At 41.0% G+C, this 22,003-nt stretch overlaps 1 protein-coding gene across 3 annotated transcripts in view; it reads left to right on the forward strand.

Annotated features, from left to right (window-relative positions):
- The window catches only part of ATP2C1 (ATPase secretory pathway Ca2+ transporting 1), a 153,997-nt gene extending 132,464 nt beyond the window's left edge, over positions 1-21,533 (forward strand). For all 3 annotated transcript variants that reach the window (XM_073569367.1, XM_073569375.1, XM_073569385.1), the window contains 5 exons: positions 2,101-2,217; positions 4,493-4,640; positions 13,203-13,298; positions 19,789-19,930; positions 20,480-21,533. In XM_073569367.1, coding sequence (XP_073425468.1) covers positions 2,101-2,217; positions 4,493-4,640; positions 13,203-13,298; positions 19,789-19,930; positions 20,480-20,613 — 637 coding nt within the window. In that variant the 3' untranslated portion in view covers positions 20,614-21,533. The remainder of the gene's footprint in view (positions 1-2,100; positions 2,218-4,492; positions 4,641-13,202; positions 13,299-19,788; positions 19,931-20,479) is intronic.
- Positions 21,534-22,003: the final 470 nt, after the last annotated feature.

A 22,003-nucleotide genomic window follows, 5' to 3' on the forward strand; every position in this document is an offset into this window, starting at 1 on the left:
TTTGTCTGTTTTGGGCATTGTACATTTTGGGCAACTTGTCTGCCTATCAGGATTCTGCGGAGTCGGAGGTATATTGAAGCCACATATTGTTTTATGCATTATTCTGAACTGACTATCTCTCCATTGTTCATTGATGACATGCTTTCTTACCAATTCCCAGCCCCGCAGAATCTTGTGCTCAAGTTCTTCATCATGTATATGTTTTTCCCATTTGTGAAATATTTTGCCCTTCCCTGAAGGCCGCAATATGTCCCTCAGCATCCCATATATTGAGGTGATAGATATTTCTCCAATGTCTTTGGTAACCAAGTCCTCCCATATTTCTGAATCGATTTCCTTCCTCACATCCTGAAGGAGGTCTAATACATAATGCTTTAATTGGCTATATAACATCAAATGAAATCTCGGCAGCTCAAATTTGTCTATCACTTCCAATCCCGTCAACCAGCGGCCTTCCTGTAGATGTAGTAAGTCTCCTAACGTCTGTATACCTTTCCCCAACCACTCTGTGTATAATTTATTTTCTCTTCCTAATCTAAAGGCAGGAAATGCCCAAGGATTCAGGTGTTTCGACATTTTTAGCTTTTTTTCTTACTGCCTTCCATGTGGCAATGGTATCTTTACTTATTACCGAATATTTAATGTTTGGCGATATGTGTGACAGCGGCGTATGTAGCAGCGCCGTCAGGTCCCACAAGCCACAAAATTTCGTTTCCAATTTGTAGTCAGTATATCGCCCTGTTTTTTTTAATCCAGTCTATTACATTCCTCATTAAACACGATAAATTATATCCCCTAATATTTGGCAATCCCACTCCCCCTCACTCCTTTGTATGCATTAGAGTTCTTATAGCCAATCTCGCTCTTTTACCCCTCCAGATGAATTTAGAAAAGGCACTGTTTAATCTGAGAACATCTGCGTGACGAATTAACATTGGGATAGTTTACATTGGGTACAGTAATCTCGCAAAGCTTGTCATCTTGATTAGGTGGCAGTGACCCAGCAGCGAGAGGCGGACTGTCAATCTTAAGGCCCTTTTACATTTAGCGATGCACCAGCGATCCGACCAGCGATCCGACCAGCGATCCCACCCGGTCAGGATCGCTGGTGCATCGCTAAATGATCGCTAGTGAGCTTTCATACAGAAAGACCTCACAGCGATTCAGCAGCGACGCAGCGCACGATACTTACCATTCACACGCAGCGATCCTGCGTCCTCCCGCCCGCCTCCAGCGTCGCTCGTCATCACAGCAGGAAGTCTCAGCAGGAAGCGCCCAACGAGAAATGGAGCCGGACATTCTCGCGCGATCAGCGATGGACAGCGGGGGAGCCGGTCGCTGGTAAGTATCACACATAGCGATAGCACGTCACAAAACCAGTGACGTTTTAGCGATATTGCTAGCGATATCGCTTAGTGTAAAACCCCCTTTAAAGGGACTGTCAGCATAGGATGACTGTTAAAACCAAGTACAGGCGCTCGGTTCTCCATGGCGGGGCCAAACATTTAAATACACCTTACGACCTGCTTGGTTTACATCTCTCTCCACCCTTCTCTGCCCCTATGTGAAGCCAGAGCTATCAATCAAAGAAGGGGGTGTTGATAGAGGTACAACAAGCAGGTGTGAAGGTGTGTATAAATGAATGGTCCCGCCATGAATCACTGAGCGGCGGGACTTAGTTTGAACAGTCGTGTGCTGACAGTTCCTTTAAGGAGTGCACTGCCACCAGCAGATAAGAGATGTTTATTCCTCAAGAGTTGATGAGAGAACTTCCTGTAAGACAAGATTTTCAGTGAGGCTGGAAAGGATGGTCTCTAGATATAACCATGGAGAAAGAGAACGTCCTGTACATTTACAGAAACCCAGAAGGGAAAAACAAACCTGGAGACTATACACGTTTCTGACAGCGCTAAATGAAGTAAACCTGTACAGGTGCCCAGATGGAGAGCTTTTCTTCCTTGTTTTCAGGAACTATAGGTGCAGGGTAAATGAGAGGAAGCATATAGTGGCACATGATTAGATCTTATGCACTTCTGTTTGATGTTCTGTACATTAATCCATGGTGTTTCATAATTTTTTTTTTTTTGCTTATATCCTTAGGAGCATTGCAGCATTGACTTTAATATCCCTCGCTACATTGATGAACTTTCCAAATCCTCTAAATGCCATGCAGATTTTGTGGATCAACATAATTATGGATGGCCCTCCCGCTCAAAGGTAAAGAACACCCGAAGGTTCTACAGAGACAAACCGGCGAACAGTGTGTGTGACAGGCATGTCATGCATCCAAGTAATGAGCCCAACACAAGGCTGCTAGTCTCCGTGTTGGAGAAGAGACACAAGTGCACTTTTATCAATGCTGCCTAATGCATGACAATGTTAATTTGTGGCCCTTTTATAAAAGCGGTTCATGCCTCATGGGAAATATTGCACAACTTCAAAATTTAGTAAAATGTAGGGGCCCAAATCCTCAAAGCGGTTTCGCCAGAATATTGTTGCTGGGGCACATGCAGACATCTGTGGATTTTGGTCTGATCTCGTGGACTGGACTGCTTGTGCCTCTCCTGACACTACAGTGACCGCTTTTGTACAGTTCGATGTAAATCTCCAAGGGTGCCCTAACTTTTCCATTGACCCATTTTCCTTGTGTAATTTTTAAAATCTAAAATGACTAATATATGTGTATATGCATGTGTCTGTACATGTGCATATATGTGTGTATATATATACACTCACTGGCCACTTTATTAGGTACACCTGTCCAACTGTGTGTTAAGACTTAATTTCTAATCAGCCAATCACATGGCGGCAACTCAGTGCATTTAGGCATGTAGACATGGTCAAGACAATCTCCTGCAGTTCAAACCGAGCATCAGTATGGGGAAGAAAGGTGATTTGAGTGCCTTTGAACGTGGCATGATTGTTGGTGCCAGAAGGGCTGGTCTGAGAATTTCAGAAACTGCTGATCTACTGGGATTTTCACGCACAACCATCTCTAGGGTTTACAGAGAATGGTCCGAAAAAGAAAAAAAATCCAGTGAGCGGCAGTTCTGTGGCCGGAAATGCCATGTTGATGCCAGAGGTCAGAGGAGAATGGGCAGACTGGTTCGAGCTGATAGAAAGGCAACAGTGACTCAAATTGCCACCCGTTACAACCAAGGTAGGCAGAAGAGCATCTCTGAACGCACAGTGCGTCGAACTTTGAGGCAGATGGGCTACAGCAGCAGAAGACCACACTGGGTACCACTCCTCTCAGCTAAGAACAGGCATCTGATGGCTACAATTTGCACAAGCTCATCGAAATTGGACAGTAGAAGATTGGAAAAACGTTGCCTGGTCTGATGAGTCTCGATTTCTGCTGCGACATTCGGATGGTAGGGTCAGAATTTGGCGTAAACAACATGAAAGCATGGATCCATCCTGCCTTGTATCAACGGTTCAGGCTGGTGGTGGTGGTGTCATGGTGTGGGGAATTTTTTCTGGGCACTCTTTGGGCCCCTTGGTACCAATTGAGCATCATTGCAACGCCACAGCCTACCTGAGTATTGTTGCTGACCATGTCCATCCCTTTATGACCACAATGTACCCAACATCTGATGGCTACTTTCAGCAGGATAATGCGCCATGTCATAAAGCTCGAATCATCTCAGATTGGTTTCTTGAACATGACAATGAGTTTACTGTACTCAAATGGCCTCCTCAGTCACCAGATCTCAATCCAATAGAGCATCTTTGGGATGTGGTGGAACGGGAGATTCGCATCAGGGATGTGCAGCCGACAAATCTGCGCCAACTGTGTGATGCCATCATGTCAATATGGTCCAAAATCTCTGAGGAATGCTTCCAGCACCTTGTTGAATCTCTGCCACGAAGAATTGAGGCAGTTCTGAAGGCAAAAGGGGGTCCAACCCCTTACTAGCATGGTGTACCTAATAAAGTGGCCAGTGAGTGTATATGTGTGTGTATATATATATATATGTGTGTGTGTGTGTGTGTGTATATATATATATATGTGTGTGTGTGTGTATATATATATATATATATATATATATATATATATATATATATATATATATATATATATATATATATATATATATATATATATATATACACACACACACACACCCAACAAGCCGCTGTATATTTCTACGAGACAGTCACATTCAGGTCTGGAGACCTGCGGGTCAGTCCGATTTGCCCGGTTGTTTGCATTAGCCCTTGAACAACTTGAAATGAATATCCAGGGAAAAATATAGAGCTGTTCGGTGCTGTCACGTGTAAAGCAGATTTGTCCTCTGTCCATTACCTTAAAACCACTATTGTATTGGTAAATGCTTTAAAACGGAAAGTAACAGCATTGACCTAAAATAAATCTATTTGAACACACTAGTTTTCGATCCTGTACCAGGATCTTCATCAGGTACTAGACTTATATCCTTCATTTTAAAGGCACAGTATGTTCTTTCTTTTTTTTATTTACATACGTCAGCCTTGGAGTGGAGCCAGTGGATAAAGATGTTATAAGAAAACCACCAAGAAACCTGAAAGATAGCATTCTCACCAAGAACCTGATTATCAAAATTCTTATTTCCTCTATCATCATAGTATGCGGCACGCTGTTTGTTTTCTGGAGGGAGGTATGTAGTGCATATTAAGTTACATTGTATGTATCCACCTACTTACTAACTTGATATATATTCGAAAAAAGTGTGTGAGATAGAAAGATTTATGTATGTGTATATGTACAGTATGAACTAGCTGAAGAGCCCGGCGCTGCCCGGGCACAATAACTACGGTTAGTTATAACAAGTTATAATGAAAAAATAAATACATATATATATATATATATATATATATATATATATATATATATATATATATATATATATATATATATATATATACGCACTCCATATAGCCACATCCACTATAATATCCCACATCATCCCGTCAGCCAGAGCCACCGGACTACTACCCATAATATCCCACCTCATCCTGTCAGCCTGGGGTCAGAATCAGAGCACTAAGTGGAACGGTCCTAACTTCCATACCGGGGATCCCTTTAAGAGAGGCCTGGGGTCAAAACCAAAAGAGCTGGATGGATTTTCACTGACTTCCATACCAATGATCCGTTTAATAGAAGCCTGGAGTCAGAATCAGAGTGGTGAGGGATTTGCCCTGACTTCCATACTGGAGATCCCTTTAAGAGGGAAGATGTGCCTATGGGATGGAGGATGTGTGATGGGTATATGGGCAGGGAGGGGGTGGTTCATTTCTGTCATGTGCTCTCTGCTCCTTTCTGGGGGGCAGAGAATGGCTGGGAGCTTATGTTCCCCGGAGATGCTAGATTTCTCCCATTCGGTCAGTGTCTGCAGAGGTGTTGGCGTGGAGTGGGAAAACTGTTGCTCATAGCAACCAATCACAGCTCAGTTTCTTTTAAACAGCTCTGGTGAAATGAAAGATGCTTCGTGATTGGTTGGTGATACACACATACATTCAGTTTTATATATATATATATATATATATATATATATATATATATATATATATATATATATATATATATATAGATGTTAGTATATGTAAATTTTTTTTCAACCTTTTTAGAGTACAGCTAATTCAGTGAAAAAAATAATACATTGTACAGCTTAGAAGTAGTGGCTTTTGGGGCGTGGCCTGGAGCTCTCTGATGTGAGAAGCAGGAAGTGGGAGCTCCTGTGAGGAATCCTTCAATTCGACTATTATCTCAACTTCTTTAAACCATCCGGATATACAACCACCAGAATAAGTTTCCTAACATTGAAAGAAGCGTTTTGACACCAGAACCAAGAAAATCGGCCCATCTGAAGAGGACATAGCCCTTAAGGCCTGCTCTGCACCTGGGGCTCTGCAGCCTGCCTGCTCAATTTTCAATCATCTCCAGAGACCTGCTTCTACCACACAGCAAGCCTTATATCCTCAAGGACGGGAACCCACAACCTTCCCAGATCAGGACAAGGACCCAGGACTATCTAAATCATACTGAGGAGCATCTACTTTACAGTCATCAATAGTGGTAAGCAGTGCTGCAGCACTCTCTCCCCCTAAAGCTTCACAGAGACCCGGCCCGTAGACCCCTTCTTAACATTTTATTTTACTAGAGGCGGCTGCCCCTGGTCCCCACCGTGAAAACCGCCAGCTTCAGACCATTAAAAACACCTTAATAACACTGTCACGAACTTCCGCCCGCGGAGATCACAACTGCGACCCTAAAGGAGTCGCGACTGGGATCTTTTGCGGCGAGATAGCAACTTCGACCCCAAACGGAGTCACTACTGGGACCTTTGCCGCAACATCACAACTGCGACCCCAAACGGCGTCACTATTGGGAACTTTGTCGCGAGATCGCAACTACAACCCCAATCGGAGTGACACGTGATCGCATTTGCGACACCAAATAAATAAGAGCTGCTCATATTTGTACTGTTGCAGGGTTGCAGTCGCGACGCCAAGTAAATAAGGACCCCAAATTTGCAGTCATTCCTGGAAACATTGTAAGAGTGACGCTGGGAATTAAACTTTTATTATTGTTAAAGAGCCTACTCATATATAAAATGAGCATCATCAAAACCAAAGGGAAACTCCCTCAAGACTTAAATAAACCCTTCATTCACAATAAACCTGGAAAAACATGCTCTCAAAGTTACTTCAAAACGGAACACGTTAAATTCACCACTCCAGAGAAATCCAGGTCTAGGTCACCGAATAGGATGGATAATCGTCTTTCGGACCACTATGACAAAGCTAACACCAGATCTTCAAAAGTTGAAATAACATCCGGTGAAATGGATACCTCCCGTAATGACAAAAGGAGAAACCCTGGTGATACGAGTGAAAGATATAATACATTAGTCGAATCTTCGGAAGAAGAGGAGGAATATACAGACATCTCACCCAACCTAAGCCCTGAAAAGACTGTAACAAAGAAAGGGAAAATGGGACCTAACTACGAAGAAAATTTCCCACCACTTGGGGCAACAAAATCGGACCCAATTTCAGCGTCAGGAATTTCAGAAGCCTGTATGGAGACGATGATAAGACGGATCTCTGCAGAAGTCAGGAAGGACTTACAAGCAAACCTGGAAGAAATAAAAAGCACTTTGGAAGCAAACTACAATAAATTCAAAAGGGAAATTCATAAAAAAATAGACGAACATGAAGAAAGACTTTACAAATTAGAAAACAGCGCAAAAAACTCAAACGAAGATATCAGATATCTATCATCTGAAATCCAAAAGCTCAAAATCAAACTGGCGGACCAGGAAAATAGAAGCCGCAGGAATAATATCAAGATCAGGGGTATATCGGAGGACATTACCCAAGAAGCACTCCCAACTCACATCAAAGATATATTTCGGAAGGCAATACCTACGCTTACGGACTCGGAATTAATCATTGATAGAGCCCACAGGATCCCTAAACCGACAAGAGTCTCTGCTGACCTACCAAGAGACACTATCTTAAGAATACATTTTTACAACACAAAGGAGAAGATACTGCAGTACCTAAAAAAAAAAAAAAAAAAAAAAAAAAAAAGACTTTTCCGGAACCATATAGAGGTCTAAAAGTGTTCGCAGATCTCTCCAAGGATACTCTTGATGCGAGGAGGTCGTTTAACAACATAACTGCGACCCTCAGAGAAGAAGGTATCCCATACAATTGGGGTTTCCCCCTGAAACTCCTAGTTCGCCATAAAGGGAGAACCATACCGCTATTCTCTGTGGACGATGGGACCGAGTTCATTAAATCTCTAAAAGGACATAAATCATAAAGTAAAGTATAACCTGGTTAAGTTTTTCTATTCTAAATGAAGTTAGGATGGTTTAAAATAATGCAAAGGGATTCTATTCATGGTTTCCCAAACCACATTTCTTTCCCTCCATTACATTCTGGTAACTCGCTATTGAGCGAGAAACTACGTGGTGAGCTCTATATGAGAGTTCTTTTAATACTTGAGTTCACGCAGACATTTTTGTTGCTTAGTTAGCAAACTTAGATTTGTTGTTATACTGTTATATTGGTTATTCATCTGCTAATATTTACAATGAGCATAAAAATATCAACTTATAATGTTCGTGGCTTGAATAGCCCTGGTAAACGGTTTTCTATCTGGAAAGAAATTGAGAAATTACGCTTAGACATAATTTGTGTTCAGGAAACCAAATTTTTGCAGGGTAATCACCCCTACTTCTCTCATCCCAAATTTCCACACACTTTCGAATCAAATAATGTAAAGAAGAAGGCAGGGGTGATCACACTTATCAAAGATACGGTATCATTCGAGTTTTTGGAAGAACACACAGATACAAATGGAAGGTTTCACATACTAATCGGTAAAATTAATGGACAGATATATACACTAACCAATATATATGCTCCAAACCGTAAACAAACAAGCTTCCTAAATAAACTAATAAGAAAAGTCAACAAAGTCAGACAGGGAGAATTACTGATGATGGGAGATTTCAACTCTGTCCCAGACAGCTCCATAGATTCTTCTTCTAAGACCAGAGATTGCACTGAAAATCTGAACCAATGGTTATTTAGGAATGAGCTGTTCGATGTTTTTAGGTGCCTTAACACCACTTCCAGGGAATACAGCCATTACTCAGATGTTCACCAAACAGCGTCGAGGATAGATCTTTTGGTAACAGACGTTTTCTCCCTCCCAAAGTTTCAAAAGGTAAGTATTGGAAACCGGAGTCTCTCTGATCATTCTCCGGTAATAGGAGACTTTCTAACAGGCCCTCCCTATAAGAACACCCGCTTATGGAAATGTAATACTAACATACTATTTGACCCAACCAACAAAGTTAAAATCGAAAAAGCCATTAAAGACTATTTCAACGAGAATGATTCAGTGTCGACCAACCCAGCCATCAGATGGTGTGCCCATAAGGCTGTGTTGCGGGGCATACTCATCGAAATAGGAGCAAAAATAAAAAAGGAAAACAATGCTAAAATAAAACTGATTCAAACAGAAATAAATAATAAAGAAAAAATACAAACAAATGCTAGTAAACCATTAATCCATGTCCAAATGGAACTGCTCAAATTAAGGAAAGATCTAAAAGCTTTAATATACTCACCGTATGAAGAAGCGATCAAAGCATCAAAATACAAACATTACGCAGCATTAAACAGACCCACTAGATATGACAGACTGAGGAAAAAAAGAATCCATAATGGATTAAATAAAATAATTACCTCAAACTGCACTATCCTCTCCCACCCACAAGATATTGTGGAAGAATTTGCTGAACACTATTCAAAATTATATAATATTGCAAAAAACTCTCTACCCCCACCAACAATTACTAAAGAGGTCGAAAACTACTTGTCATCAATAAAATTACCTACCATGACTCCAGACGACCTAGACTTTATGACATCCCCATTTACTTCGCAAGAAGTACAAGACACCATCAGAAAGTTGGCTTTGATTAAATCCCCAGGACCTGATGGATTTGGCAATTCATATTATAAAACGTTTCAAGAACTACTGTCCCCACACCTCTCTGACTTATTTAACTGGGTATCAAAAAAAGAAAGCTTCCCCCCTGAAATGCTAGAGGCAACGATTTCCCTAATCCCCAAGCCGAAGGGCGATCCAAGCAATATTACAAATTATAGACCCATATCGTTAATGAACACGGACACAAAGTTGTACTCAAAAATTCTGGCCAACAGGCTGAGTATAATCTTACCTTCACTAATAAAAAATGACCAAATGGGCTTTGTAAAGGGCCGTCAGACGTGTGATGCAACCAGAAGGATAATCAATTCTATCAAACTAATCAACCAAGCCAAAACACCGGCAGTATTTATATCCATAGACGCAGAAAAGGCTTTTGACCGCCTTGACTGGTCCTTTCTAAAACATACCTTGTATAAATTCGGTCTAAATCAAAATTTAATAAACACTATCTTGGCCCTTTACACTAACCCCACTGCAAGAGTCTTTTCCAATAACCATTTATCCAAAGCCTTTAGAATTTCAAATGGGACTAGACAGGGTTGTCCCTTATCCCCCCCTACTATTTAATTTGGCCCTCGAACCACTAGTAGAGCATTTTAGGCAGAATCAAAATATCAAAGGACTAGTCACCCCCAACAGACATCATAAATTAAACCTATTTGCAGATGACATTATACTTACAATTACGGATCCGACGTCATCCACTCCTGAAGCTTTTAAGGAACTGAAAATTTTTTCCATTCTATCAAATTTCAAAATAAATGAAAACAAGTCGAACATTTTACCCTTTAATTTAAATAATCATCAGATAAACTCTATAAAAAGCATGTCATCCCTCAATTGGTCCACAAATGATATTACATACTTGGGAATTAAATTAAATAATAACATACCAGACTTAATCAAAGCTAATTTAACAAACTTAACAGAAGTAATTAAAAAGGACTGTATTATATTTGGCGACAAGGACTTGTCTTGGTGGGGCAAGAACTTCACGGTCAAAACCTATATACTACCAAAAATAATCTACGTCTTAAGGTGTATTCCTCTACCAATCTCGACCTCTTACCTCACGAATCTGCAATCCTTGATAAACTCATTTATATGGAGTGGTAAAAAACCGAGGTCAGCATCTTCAAATTTATATAATAAAAAGAATAATGGTGGTATGGGAATACCAAATCTTTCTGCCCATTATCACACTTTATTAATAAAAAGCAGTTTCTATTGGCTGTCTACTTCGGACCCACCAGCTTGGCTGGATCTGGAAAATAAAATAAAGGCATTAAACTAAAAAATATTATATATAAAGTTATCACCCGCAAATTCCCAAGCTCGACAACCCATCCTATCTTCCAGGCGATCTCTCTGGCCTGGAAAAAATTGTCCACCCCTAAAAGAGGGACTTACAAAATAAACATCCTCAAAAAATTATCTCTTGTATTAATATCTGCTATCATGGGTCACAACCTGAATTGTATCTGGAAAGAACTAGGAGTCAACACTCTAGGGGACATTTATGATGGAAACAAATTCTTAAAATTTGCAAATTTAAAAAATAAACGCAATTGGTCATCAACAATTTTCCTTGAATATCAAATCTTAAAAGATAACATGTCGGCATTCCTCAAACTTAAACCAATTTTTACTGAGACGACTGTCAAAATCCTTAGTAATATAGATCACAAAATCTTCTGGAGTCATAAATTTATCTATGAATGTTTCAATCAAATGTCAACCCCCCAAAAAAGCGCCTTTATGCTAAGATGGGAGAAGGATGCTAGGTCTACGCACTCCCTAGACGAATGGGAAGAAGCTTTCACATTATCATATAACTCAACACTATCTATGCCACTTCAGGAGACCCACTTTAAGGTGGTATCTAGGTGGTATTACACCCCGGTTAGAATGGCACACTTTGGGACATCCAACTCTCCATTGTGTTGGAGAAATTGTGGCAACAGAGGTGACCTCTTCCACATATTCTGGGAATGTCCAATAACCAAATTGCTTTGGCATCAAGCATCCAAGATTATTGGGAAACTGCTAGGTAAACCTTTTATACTCTCCCCCCATTTAGCATTACATTCGTTAAACTCAGATTGCATAGACTATTCCTTGAAACCTTTAGTCCTACACATTTGTTTAATTATTAAGAACTTGATAGCATATCACTGGAGGGGACATTTCCTCCCAAAGATAGAAGACATCATATCTCTACTGGTTCAACACAGAACATATGAGCTCAAATTTGCTCTTGCACTTGACCAATTTAAAAAATTCCACAATAAATGGTCAAGATGGGATCACACATTCCCATCGTCTATCCAATAAGTTACAATTTAGCTGTGTTTTACATTTTTCTGTTGGCGTTATACAAACCATTATGCTCAATGGTACCACATGTTTGCTCACTGTTTACTGTTTTTGTATGTTTTTATCCTATATTCCGCCTTCCTTCCCCTTCCTTGTCCTACCCTCCCCTCCCCTCCCCCTCCATTTCCAACTTCTTTCCCTGTTCAAATCAAAAATAAAATTTTTGGAAAAGAAGTAGTGGCTTTTGATTTATTCATTAGAATGTACGATTTGAACACTGTTTTCACCCGCTCCAGCAGATGTCCGCTAAATTGAAGTCCCCTGCCCTCCCTCCTTGATGTGGAATTGTGCTTTGCAGGTCTAGCCCTTTTTAAGAACAATTTTCTTTAAAGAGGTGTCCCCCCCCCCCCCCCCCCCCAATATCAGTTGGTATTACAAGTAAAATTCCTTTCAATATTGACACCGGCCACTGGGGTTAACGAGTCTAGCTTCCTGATCGTTTTGGAGTGACACATGCTCATTAGCAGCAATGAACATACTGACTTTTTGTATTGACGCATCCAATGAGCATGTGCAAAGATCACTGTGAAGGGAGGGACCAGTTGTGACTGGTGGGTCCAAATTAGAGGTTTCATCTTTCATTGTAATATGGCCTCTGCTGATAAGGAGCCTGCTGAAAACTCTTCCTAAAAGGAGAGTAAGTTAAGAGTCTAAAATAGCACCAATTTATTTTTGCTTTAATACAGATCATGATATGAAAAAAAAAATTGCCAACAAAAAAAATATGAATCGCACAAACTGAATTTAAACAATTTCATTATCCGATTACAAATTACCTTTAAAAAGAACCTGACACCACTTTTCTGTCCTACCAGCTAAAAATATAATTTTATTCATTGTCAAGTATTTAGGGAATGCATAGCTATGTAACCCCCTGACTCCCCATGTATCAACCATAAAAACCTTTTATATTTCTCCCGCGATATATGCTAATAGGATCCGTCTGGTCCAATGGGCGTGGATCCGGTTCACTCCACCCCTCTCCTCAGCTGCTGCACACAGTCCTTGATGTGGATGACGCAGATCGCTGTAAGATATCGCACGTGTGCACTTCTGCTTTTCGGCTTTTTTCTGCAGGCGGGCCAAGCATACTGCGCATGCGCGAGAAACCAGGACACTGAATAAAATTATATTTTTAGCTGGTAGGACAAAAGTGGTGGCAGGTTCCCTTTAAATCTTTAATTCTGTCTTGTTTATCGGCATAACACAGATCACCAATGTGACACGGTACGCACAAGTATCACCATGGTGCTCATTGTGTAGAGGCAAGTGGTTAAGTAATGTCTGCTCTGGTTTTATTTTTCAGCTTCGGGATAATGTCATTACTCCACGAGACACAACAATGACCTTCACATGCTTTGTGTTTTTCGACATGTTCAATGCTTTAAGCTCCAGATCACAGGTTAGACAACTGAATTATGATGTACGGGACACTGACTCTAATAATCCTTTAGCAAAATAATATGGGTAAGGATTGTTGCATAGTGACTGAGCTGCAAGACCAATGCAGGTGCTGTTCTCCTACCATTTCTGGAGTCTCGAATAATTTCTTTAACACGTTTTGGACACTCTGAAGACCACGGTGTTTTGTCAATAGGCAAGGTTTCAAGGGAATCGGTAATATTACAATATATAGCAATAATTGCATAAATAAAATGCAATGGAAGTTATGTGTACCATTAAAAAATGACAGGTCGCCTCGTAAAAAACAAACAAACAAACATACAAGCCCCTTGAGTGGCTCAATTGTTGGAAAAATATACAAAATTATGGCTCTTGGAATATAGTGATACAAACCATAGTTTCTATTTTTGTTCCTAAAAGAAATGCATGTGTAAAAAAATAAATATATATATATATATGCATGCATGCATGCATACATACATACAGTGGGGAAAAAAAGTATTTAGTCAGTCAGCAATAGTGCAAGTTCCACCACTTAAAAAGATGAGAGGCGTCTGTAATTTACATCATAGGTAGACCTCAACTATGGGAGACAAACTGAGAAAAAAAAATCCAGAAAATCACATTGTCTGTTTTTTTTTCATTTTATTTGCATATTATGGTGGAAAATAAGTATTTGGTCAGAAACAAGCAATCAAGATTTCTGGCTCTCACAGACCTGTAACTTCTTCTTTAAGAGTCTCCTCTTTCCTCCACTCATTACCTGTAGTAATGGCACCTGTTTAAACTTGTTATCAGTATAAAAAGACACCTGTGCACACCCTCAAACAGTCTGGCTCCAAACTCCACTATGGTGAAGACCAAAGAGCTGTCAAAGGACACCAGAAACAAAATTGTAGCCCTGCACCAGGCTGGGAAGACTGAATCTGCAATAGCCAACCAGCTTGGAGTGAAGAAATCAACTGTGGGAGCAATAATTAGAAAATGGAAGACATACAAGACCACTGATAATCTCCCTCGATCTGGTGCTCCACGCAAAATCCCACCCCGTGGGGTCAGAATGATCACAAGAACGGTGAGCAAAAATCCCAGAACCACGCGGGGGGACCTAGTGAATGAACTGCAGAGAGCTGGGACCAATGTAACAAGGCCTACCATAAGTAACACACTACGCCACCATGGACTCAGATCCTGCAGTGCCAGACGTGTCCCACTGCTTAAGCCTGTACATGTCCGGGCCCGTCTGAAGTTTGCTAGAGAGCATTTGAATGATCCAGAGGAGTTTTGGGAGAATGTCCTATGGTCTGATGAAACCAAACTGGAACTGTTTGGTAGAAACACAACTTGTCGTGTTTGGAGGAAAAAGAATACTGAGTTGCATCCATCAAACACCATACCTACTGTAAAGCATGGTGGTGGAAACATCATGCTTTGGGGCTGTTTCTCTGCAAAGGGGCCAGGACGACTGATCCGGGTACATGAAAGAATGAATGGGGCCATGTATCGTGAGATTTTGAGTGCAAACCTCCTTCCATCAGCAAGGGCATTGAAGATGAAACGTGGCTGGGCCTTTCAACATGACAATGATCCAAAGCACACCGCCAGGGCAACGTAGGAGTGGCTTCGTAAGAAGCATTTCAAGGTCCTGGAGTGGCCTAGCCAGTCTCCAGATCTCAACCCTATAGAAAACCTTTGGAGGGAGTTGAAAGTCCGTGTTGCCAAGCGAAAAGCCAAAAACATCACTGCTCTAGGGGAGATCTGCATGGAGGAATGGGCCAACATACCAACAACAGTGTGTGGCAACCTTGTGAAGACTTACAGAAAACGTTTGACCTCTGTCATTGCCAACAAAGGATATATCACAAAGTATTGAGATGAAATTTTGTTTCTGACCAAATACTTATTTTCCACCATAATATGCAAATAAAATGAAAAAAAAACAGACAATGTGATTTTCTGGATTTTTTTTTCTCAGTTTGTCTCCCATAGTTGAGGTCTACCTATGATGTAAATTACAGACGCCTCTCATCTTTTTAAGTGGTGGAACTTGCACTATTGCTGACTGACTAAATACTTTTTTTCCCCACTGTATATATAGTACGCTGTCAAAGAGAAAGATCTCCTGACTACTGGAATATACACTGCTCAAAAAATAAAGTGAACACTTAAACAGAATATAACTCCAAGTAAATGAAACTGTCCACTTAGGAAGCAACACTGATTGACAATCAATTTCACATGCTGTTGTGCAAATGGAATAGACAACAGATGGAAATTATTGGCAATTATCAAGACACCCTCAATAAAGGAGTGATTCTGCAGGTGGGGAACACATCTCAGAACCAATGCTTTCTTGCTGATATTTTGGTCACTTTTGAATGTTGGTTGTGCTTTCACACTCCTGGTAGCATGAGACGGACTCTACAACCCACACAAGTGGCTTGGGTAGTGCAGCTCATCCAGGATGGCACATCAATGCTAGCTGTGGAAAGAAGGTTTGCAGTGTCTGTCAGCGTAGTGTCCAGAGGCTGGAGGCGCTACCAGGAGACGTGGAGGGGGCCGTAGGAGGGCAACAACCCAGCAGCAGGATCGCTGCCTCTACCTTTGTGCAAGGAAGAACAGGAGGAGCACTGCTAGAGCCCTGCAAAATGATCTCCAGCAGGCCACAAATGTGCATGTGTCTACACAAACGGTTAGAAACCGACTCCATGAGGATGGTCTTAGTGCCCATCGTCCACAGATGGGGGTTGTGCTCACAGCCCAACACTGTGCAGGACGCTTGACATTTGCCACAGAACACCAGGATTGGCAGATTCGCCACTGGCGTCCTGTGCTCTTCACAGATGAAAGCAGGTTCACACTGAGCACATGTGACAGAGTCTGGAGACGCCGTGGAGAGTGATCTGCCTGCAACATCCTTCAGCATGACCGGTTTGGCAGTGGGTCAGTAATGGTGTGGGGTGGCATTTCTTTGGAGGGCCGCACAGCCCTCCATGTGCTCGCCAGAGGTAGCCTGACTGCCGTTGGGTACCGAGATGAGATACTCAGACCCCTTGTGAGACCATATGCTGGTGCGTTTGGCCTGGGTTCCTCCTAATGCAGGACAATGCCAGACCTCATGTGGCTGGAGTGTGTCAGCAGTTCCTGCAAGATGAAGACATTGAAGCTATGGACTTGCCTGCTCGTTCCCCAGACCTGAGTCCGATTGAACACATCTGGAACGTCATGTCTTGCTCCAGCCACCAATGTGGTGTAGCACTACAGACCGTCCAGGAGTTGGCGAATGCTTTAGTCCAGGTCTGGGAGGAGATCCCTCATGACAATATCTGCCGACTCATCAGGAGCATGTCCAGGTGTTATAGGGAGGTCAAACAGGCACGTGGAGGCCACACACATACTACTGAGCATCTTTTCCACAGGCATTTCCACAGAAGTTGGATCAGCCTGTAATTTGATTTTCCACTTTGATTTTGAGTATCCTTCCAAATCCAGACATCCATGGGATATTAATTTTGATTTACATTGATCATTTTTATGTTTTCTTGTTCTCAACGCATGCCACTATGTAATGAATAAAGATTTTCAGCTGCAATATTTCATTCAGTAATATCTACAATGTGGTATCTTAGTGTTCCCTTTATTTTTTTGAGCAGTGTATATTTAACTTTTTTATTAAATGACACACAAGTCAAAACAAAGGCCTATTAAAAACACTTCAACACAAATGACCATAACAATATATCGGACTGCAACACTATTGTGTTGAACTCTAATCCACCCGTATGTAAGATTGTGCATAAGAAAACAATGAATAAGCCATGGTATTATGAATATGAAATTCTGTCAATAAAAGTCTGGAGTCTGTATTAAGAGCACCCTAAAAAGATCAATTAAGGGTGCTACACAGTTCTTATGCCACAAAATATCAAGTGAATGCAAGTTATACAATACACAGTCTAATATTCAATACGAGTTTGACATGCGTGCATGTTAGATCTTGTTCAGACATATCTTATACACGCCTGCACAATACTAATAACATGCGCATAAATAATACAGATAAGGATATCAAGATTTAATGGGAATCGGTCACCCCTGAACGCTTTTAAGCTGTTAGTAAGGGCATACAGGTAATAGAATGGTTTAACCAGTCTTACCTGTATGCCTCATAGCTGCGGGCTAGATGTTGAGAAATTGAGTTTTAAACTATTACGTTAATGATTTCTTCAAAGGCTCCGGGGCATGCAGTGCCTGGAATAAATCTCTGCCTCCTTTCTTCATCATCATACCACCCTCCTCCCATTGATGTCACACTGCCTTGTGACATGCAGCTGTGGCACGTTAATCCCGCACCTGCACTCGTGCTATTATCCACACCTTATTTGCCCTTCTATGTACAGTGTCTTCATCCTTCTACGCCGGCGAGTCATGGCGTCCCACTCTTCTTGAAGGGTGGCTCTCGGGTCATCTGAGGTTCTGGGGTACAGAGTTATGAGCCTCTACATGGCAACTCAGCTGATCCTATAGGTTTTCTATGGGATTCAGGTCTGGAGAACATGCAAGCCACTCCATTTCAAGCATCTGTCTCCAGCAGCTGTTTCCTAATGATGTGACCTTGATGAGTTGGAGCATTGTCATTCATGAAGATGAAATTAGGCCTTTGTCATTCGTGCAGAGGCACAATGACTGGATTAATGTTGTTGTTCAAGTATTAGGGTCTTGTCCCTGTACCATTCACAAAGTGTAGGACATTTCTACATTGACTAGACACACATGTCCACAATGTAACACCACCACCATCAAAGGCTCATCTGGTGACAACAGTGGCTGATGCATAGCGCTTTCCTTGACGTCTCCAAAACAATTTCTGCTCAGTGTGAATTGTCTTTCATCAGTGAACAGCATTGAGGCCCACTAGTCAGTCATCCAGCGTATAGATGTTCCTTGGCCCATGCCTAACCAAGGCCTTTGCCTGGTGGTGTGGTCTGGTACCCTTCAGATTGTCTAGCACGCAGACAACCCTGGTTTAAACGGTTTTGAATGGTCTGACGTGACACTTGGGTGCCTCTCCCCTCCATTAAATGTTCCTGGAATTGTGTGGCATTGATCATCTGCTTCTGATGGGCATTGTTCACAATGAAGGGGTCATCATTGTGGGAAGTGGCCAAAGGATGTCAGTGTTTCTGCCTTTATGTGACTCTTCCAGTTCTTTCTGAGAACATCCTACTTGAAGCCTCACAGCAGCAAGGTATTGATGATCAATTGTTAGATGTTGTCTTGGTCTCTTGATGTCAAAATGTGAAGAGTGTGATGTGGAGGACTGTATAATACTGATTCTAGTTGAACCTTGAAATTTATTGGTAATTTCATGGATCAAACGCCTCTTGTGAATTTTGCCATTAAGCTCCTTGTTGAACAGCAAGTTTGCAAAAAGTACTGAAACAATTAACATTTGGATGTATATTCCAAAGTTTAGAGACAGCCACGTTAAGTTCACCTCAAAAGTTTACAGGATCTTCCTGAAATTTCTCCAGATATCCCTAACTTTATTCCGAGAGCCATAATTTGAATGATTTTTCCAGCAATTGAGCCTTCCAATTGCTTAATTTCTGTAATGGTACTAATATGCATTTCCTCTAATGGACTTTGTCTCCCACGATAAACTGGCGGTATTCCAAACTACACACGTCGGGCAAAAATCAAGCTGTGTTGAAGAAATAAAAACTTAAAAAGCAAAAATGAAAAAAGTGGCTGCTGAAAGAAGGGGTTAACATCACACATAATAGAGCTGGAGACGGACCTGTGGCGCGTCTTTTCCAGGTATTTATCAGGTGGAGACATGAGCCTCCGCAAGATAAATTTCACCCGTACAATCTGTTGGACGCGGTGAATCTGCACGGTTCAGTAACACATGCGGATGCACTTGCGTTCAAAAGCCGGCATCGCTTTGGATGCAGCAAACATGCGCTGCGTCCAAAGCGCTGCCAATTCCTGAACGTCTGCACATACCCTTACAGTTTCTTAAACCCTGCAGCAGTTAAAAGTAACAAAGCCCTGAATATGTGCACCGCAGTGTTGTGACATTGCTGTGCATTATGTTCGTGTTTTACGGTGGTTTTTCAGGCACATTCTGATGGAAAAAGCTATCTTGTGCACATAACCCACATAACCCAACACCCGAATCTTTCAGCGTAAATTTTTTGGCTAGAAGTTTACTGGATTTTCTGTTGTGAATGAATTTACCCTAAAATGGCTTACATGGACAGACACTAACAAAACGAACTGCATTTCATTGAGTTTCTCCCTTGAGGCCATAATGTAATCTGCAGATTGTATCTGAAAAAAAAAAAAAAAAAACTGTGGAAAATGTCGTTTAGTAACTGCAACATTAGCCTCAGGAGTCAACAATGTAATTGGACAGAAAATGACTTTATAGTGTTTATTAATTTTAGCTGTTTGAGTGTTTTATTTTTTATTTTTTGTTTTAGACAAAGTCTGTCTTTGAGATTGGTTTGTGCAGTAACAAAATGTTCTGCTATGCCGTGCTCGGATCCATAATGGGGCAGTTACTCGTCATTTATTTCCCACCTCTGCAAAAAGTTTTTCAGACAGAAAGTCTAAGCATTCAAGGTAAGCAGTCAAAAATAAACCAAAAGTAATAAAACAACTTCTATACGAATATATTATTGGTAGCCACCTGGCAGACTGAGAAAATGCCACTTGGCTCTTTACGATCTTGAGCATCTACATGCATTAAATCATAAAATTTGGTCAAAAAAAAGTTTGAAAATTCAAGTTTGTGGCTCAGAACCTGAGACAATAAACTTGCATTTTTAGACTGTTATGTACACATTCTAAAAATGAAAGCTCATTGTGTACAGAGTTTATTTTCTTATTCCACAAATGTAACAATTCTAAGTAGGACGCTGGTCCTCTGGAGTCCCTAGGGGGCTGGGGCCTCTACTGTCTCCTTTTTTCATGTACAGCCCCCTAGGTACTTCAATTAACTTGTTGGAGTCTCTCCATCTGTGACCATGTTCGCTTGCCAATGCACATGTATCAGAATTGCCTTTAGTTTTCAGGATTTCTTAGCCATCTCTGTGTTGTATATTCATGAAAATGCGAAAAGGTCATGGATTTAAAAGCAGCCGTGTCTTATGTCCTTTGTTTGTGTTCCAGATCTCCTGTTCTTGATAGGACTTACATCTTCTGTATGTGTTGTGTCTGAAATCATTAAGAAAGTGGAACGCAGCAGCCAAGAGGGGCTCCAGAAACGCAAAGGATCACAGTCTTCTTTGTTTCTTGATGTATGATGCATATTGCATTGTGTTAAACTGCAAATTGAGAAGTATGGCTTTAAATTTAGATGATTTCCAAGATGGAACAAAAGCGGCAGGACAAGGGTGTATCCCTTGGAGGTGGCAAACAGAACAGGGTGCTTCTAACAAGTGTAACTTATGTTTTTGGAACCATTTAAGTATTGACAGTCTTCTGATGTTTTCCATAAGTGACTTCTCAAAGAAAAGAGCAAAAAAAAAAACCCACAAAACTATAAAAACTTTCTGTTTTTGTTTCTGCTTTTTCCTCTCCACCGGTAGGGTTCAGGGTTTTGTAAAGTTAAAACGGCTTACTTCCGTAGTTGAATCTTCTTTTTTTTTTTTTTTTTTATATATGTACATAATTCTAAAATTCTATTCCGCTTCATGGTGGGTTTTTATTACAAAACTATGTTTTTCTAATGTTTAGAACGGTGATAAAGTGAAACGCACAGGACGTGCCATGCTTTCCACGATCATATTTATTTTCTCTTATGCCACTGACCTGATTTCAGATATTTGATGTTGCCCTCATAGTTGACAGATGAGCACAGCTACTCAGTACTATGTGCTTTTTCCATTGTAATTTTAGTTTTTAACTTCAGTTAGTTTCCCATATCTGAGTGGCAGCAGGGCAGAAACTAAACAAGGTGACCATTGCTGTTGGGCACCCAGGATTACTGTAGTGATACAACTGTTAAGGGTAAGGTCTAATTGCTATACTGGTACATTGTTTTAAGACTCTTTCTTCTAGGTATTATTTTAGTTCCTGATATTTGCACAGCTCTAACTGTACTATATATTGGTTACTGTTCTTCAGCACTATTTGTTTAATTATACTGTACCTCACCCTGCTGATGTCCATAAATTTTGAACTTTCTTAAAAAAAAAAAAAAAATTAAAAAATAATGCCTTCATGTTTGTTTTTTTATATGTATTAGACAAGTCTTGAACATACAAAAATGTACACACGTATTATATTTTTTTAAATGCTACTCGAAACAAGTCTAAAGTTGAAGTGATCATCAAAAAATTGGCATAGATCTGGGGTGCACAACCTTTTTTTTCCAGGTCATCCCTCCTGACAGCACTATGGAGGTCGTCCTTATCCTTGCTGGGACAGGAAACAACAAGAGGTTAAAAAAAACCCTCCCATCGCCACCCCTCAGTGTTTTTCTTGTCCCAGTGAGGATTGGAACAATGAGAGAAGAGCTCAGTCCCTCCTGCTGTACCTGACAGACACATCACAGATCAGGGGGCCCAGTCTCTACCTTCCCCCTGTCAAGCGGTCTGTGGCCGACACCCTTCGTCATCACTACGTGCCAGGCAGAGCACCTCCGGGTCGCGGCCAGGGTGCGTTCCCCGGTGGAACGTACAAGTATCCGGA

This window comes from Dendrobates tinctorius, unplaced genomic scaffold (assembly GCF_039654945.1).
Source record: "Dendrobates tinctorius isolate UK_male_01 unplaced genomic scaffold, ASM3965494v1 ptg000005l, whole genome shotgun sequence".
Lineage (NCBI taxonomy): Eukaryota > Metazoa > Chordata > Amphibia > Anura > Dendrobatidae > Dendrobates > Dendrobates tinctorius.